The 3,929-nt window shown below is 53.0% G+C and overlaps 1 protein-coding gene across 1 annotated transcript in view; it reads right to left on the bottom strand.

Moving 5' to 3' along the window:
• The window catches only part of PLEKHG4B (pleckstrin homology and RhoGEF domain containing G4B), a 44,377-nt gene that overhangs the window by 19,674 nt on the left and 20,774 nt on the right, over positions 1-3,929 (bottom strand). The window contains 3 exon segments of the mRNA XM_015563083.1: positions 1,831-1,969; positions 2,492-2,634; positions 3,467-3,567. Of these exon segments, the coding sequence (XP_015418569.1) occupies positions 1,831-1,969; positions 2,492-2,634; positions 3,467-3,567 (383 nt within the window).

Below are 3,929 nucleotides of genomic sequence, written 5' to 3'. Positions count from 1 at the left end.
GAATTTGCATACTCGCTCCTGATTGGTGGGTGGGCATGGCTTGTGGGAGTGGCTTGTGGGTGTAGTGGAGGTATGGTCAATTTGCATGTTTCTCTTTTATTAGATTAGATATATGATTGCTTTCTGGAGAGAGGGGAAGAGAGAAACATCGATCGATTGCCCTTTGCACCCCCCCACACACACCATCCCCTGTACACACCTGACCTGACTGTGAACAGAACCCTCAAAACCTTTAGGTGCTCAGGAAGACCACTGGCAAAGGAGCGACCCCCAGCCCTGTGGTCACTGGGGCCAAAGTGCCCCGAGGAGACCAGAGGTGAACAGGCGTCCAGTGAGATAAAACAGGGCCCAGACCAAGGTCACGAGCAGAACAGAGAAGGATCCTCTACTGCGGTGGTTCTCAACCTGTGGGTCGCGACCCCTTTGGGGGTCAAACGACCCTTTCACAGGAGTTGTCTAAGACCGTCGGAAAACACATATATAATTACATATTATTTTTGTGATTAATCACTATGCTTTAATTATGTTCAATTTGTAACAATGAAACTGGGGGTCACCACAACATGAGGAACTGTATTAAAGGTTGGCAGCATTAGGAAGGTTGAGAACCACTGCTCTACTGCAATGCACGAAGGGAAAGACATGAAACGGTGCCTCCAAAATTCGGGAGGGAAATTTTAAAGCTACCGTGAAATGTAAAGGTGGAAAAAGACAGTCAGATATCCAAGGTCTCAGAAATTTTCATCCCACCGTCCCTTTTTCTGGAAAGTCCTTGTGGGTATTCTGTTCAAAACAACAGGAAAAAGAAAGGAAAATCTGGCGTATGGGAAATAGCAGTCCCCACAGGACAGAGAGGGGACTCTGCAGGATGGAGGAGAAGGAAGCAGAGACTCCATAGGGCGATCCGCAGGTCAGAGGACCCCAGGCAGGGCAGCCCCTTCAGCTTGGGGTGTCCCAAGTCAGCCATCCTCCGGACTGCCACCACCCAGGGTCCTGGCGAGCTGGCTCACTCCTGTCTGTACCTGCCTTGCCCTGGCTGTGCTGATGGTCTCATATCCCTACCCTCTGCCCCTGCTGGCCCATGACTGGAGCTGGGGTTGGTTGTGGGGAGACTGAGAAGGGGAAATAGTAGCCTGCTGACCACCCTGGGGCCCCCTGGCAGTGGCAATCCTCCCCACTGACCGCCCTGAGGTGATCTGACAACTTGAGGATCCAGGGGCATTTTCCAGTCATCTTCACCTTGCCCTATACATCTGGCTGTGCAGGCTCCCGTCTTCACAGTATTTGCATGGAAACAGTGGTGGATAAAATAATAAGGATTTTACTTAAAAGTAGGTAGTCATGTGCAGCATAATGACTTTCAGTCACCAACAGACCACATATTTGATGGTGGTCCCCTAAGATACAATGGAGCTGAAAATCTCCTCTCGTTCAGTGACGTCATAGCCATGGTAACTTGTAGCACAAGGCTTATGTGTGTGTGCTGATGCTGGCTGACCTGGTCCCCTCCCTTCGGGAGCACTGACCTGGTCCCCTCATTTCTGGAGCACTGACCTGGTCCCCTCCCTCCCAGATGCTGGCTGGCCTGGTCCCCTCCCTTCCAGATGCTGGCTGGCCTGGTCCCCTCCCTTCCAGATGCTGGCTCTCCTGGTCCCTTCCTTCCCCAATGCTGGCTGACCTGGTCCCTTCCCTCCCAGATGCTGGCTGACTTGGTCCCCTCCCTCCCAGATGCTGGCTGACCTGGTCACGTTCCTCCTGGAGCACTGAGCTGGTCCCCTCCCTCCCAGATGCTGGCTCTCCTGGTCCCTTCCTTCCCCAATGCTGGCTGACCTGCTCACGTTCCTCCTGGAGTGCCCTCAGTTCCCGCAGACTCTCCAGCTCCTGGAGACACCTGTTGGAGGTGAGGACCAGCCTGTGCACCTCTTCGTCCACTTGGTTGTACAGTCGGGAGGCAGCCTCAATGCTGTCTCTGGAAGAGAAGGCAGCTGTCTGGGGTCGCGCCCTGATCACTGGTTTGTTCACGAGCCGTCCCCTTAGGAACACGCTGTTGGTGACAACCTACTTAAAACACACAACCGCACTCTTCTTATGTCCTTCCCGTCTGACAAAGGGAAGGCCCAGATGGGGCCCAGGGCCTGGGCAGGAACTTAAATGTACCTATAAGCGGTGACACCTGCTGGCCACATCCGTGCAGGCACCTCCAAGGTGGGGTGAAATGTGGGTGGGTGGACACAGCACCCCAGGATGGAGGAAGCACTTGGTCAGGACTCTGAATCCTATTAGAATGAGTTTTGTCTTCCACTCAAGCTTTCCAAGGACTCAGCTAGTTTTCCTTGGAGTCCCTGAATGAGACACGCTCTGGTCCAGTCAAGCCTGTCTGTCAGAGGAATGGAGGTCTGGGCCCCATGGACGCTGCCTATGACAGAGAGGACTGCCCCTGTGGGGCAGAAGGCCGTGCTTCACCCCAGCGTGCCCCAGTGTTGACACTCACCTGCTGTCTTCACTGGCCCCTTGCTCTTTCCTCCTGAGCCGTGCCAGCACAGTGCCACCTTCCAGGCGGAGGGTAACCAGCAGTGCATCTTCCAGGACTCGTTTCATTATGGCCTTGTGCTCGCTGATTAACTCTGTGACCTCCTGCGGGGGTGGGAAGAAGTGTGCATAAAACCCCCTCCTCCAGGCAGTCCTCCCAGGTCTAATGTTGGGTAGGAACTAGATGTGACCAATCAAGCTGAGAGCACAGCAGGGTGGCCACACCCACCACTCAGTCCTAGCAGGAGGGTGGATAGCAGATTCCAGAATCCTCACCCAGGGGAGGGAAGTCTGAGACTGAGACTCATGGGCAGGGCCAGAGGGAAACTGAAACTCAGAATAGGAGAACCTGGTGTCTGGAGGTGCGCACACCCTGGGCATCCATGCAGTGTCTCCTGGTTGTTGTGGCCCCTCCAGCTAGCCCAGGGGTGGGCAAACTTTTTGACTCGAGGGCCACAGTGGGTTCTTAAACTGGACCGGAGGGCCGGAACAAAAGCATGGATGGAGTGTTTGTGTGAACTAATATAAAATCAAAGTAAACATCATTACATAAAAGGGTACGGTCTTTTTTTTTTTAGTTTTATTCATTTCAAACGGGCCGGATTTGGCCCGCGGGCCGTAGTTTGCCCACGGCTGGGCTAGCCCGTCTCTATTTTGTGTTTGAATTGCTTGCTCCCAGCAGCACTCACTCATGCCTTGCTGGCATAGCATCAAATGTGGCGGTGCCGTTTCTCTTTTGGCAGGGTGGGGTTTTTTGGTCACAAGCGGGGAGGAAGTGGTCCTTTGGATGTTGTTTGCTAACCAAAAGGGATCTACAAATTCAAAGGGTTTGAGAATCTCCGCTATGGATGGTGGTGAAACCAAATATTAACTTTCAAGTTTTGACTGCACTTCTATGTTTCTACCCGTCAAATAAAATAAAATACCAAGGACCTACCTGAGCTGTGCTGAGGGTCCTGTGGGTGCTCAGGGAGCTGACTAAATTTTGTAAGAAAGCAATGGCGTCCTGGCAGTCTGTGACAAAGGTCTGCAGTTTCTATTGTGGTTTGAGAGGAAGAGACAAAAAAGACACAGTCTGTCAGAGACTGAAGCAAGCGACTGTGACGTCTTACATTTAAACTGGCCTCAGGTAGTAAGCCTGTCATGGTGTCACCCGGAGACCTTGGCTGTCTCAGAAGCTGGGAGCAGCACCCTCCCCGTCCAGGGCTGGATTTTAGGGGCATTCTTAAGCCCGTGCAGCATGGTCGTTAGAAACAGACTACAAATGGCACCTGTGAAAGGTGCGAGGCCAGGGGTGGCGATGCCCTTTCAGATTTGAGTAAAAACATCCATTAGGTGGAGTCCCCTGGTGAATGTGGCGCACGCAGCTGCTGTGAGCTGCTCCTTACCCCGGAAGCAGA

This window comes from Myotis davidii, unplaced genomic scaffold, assembly GCF_000327345.1.
Source record: "Myotis davidii unplaced genomic scaffold, ASM32734v1 scaffold135, whole genome shotgun sequence".
Classification (NCBI taxonomy): Eukaryota; Metazoa; Chordata; class Mammalia; order Chiroptera; family Vespertilionidae; genus Myotis; species Myotis davidii.
This window is presented reverse-complemented; position numbering and strand designations above follow the sequence as displayed.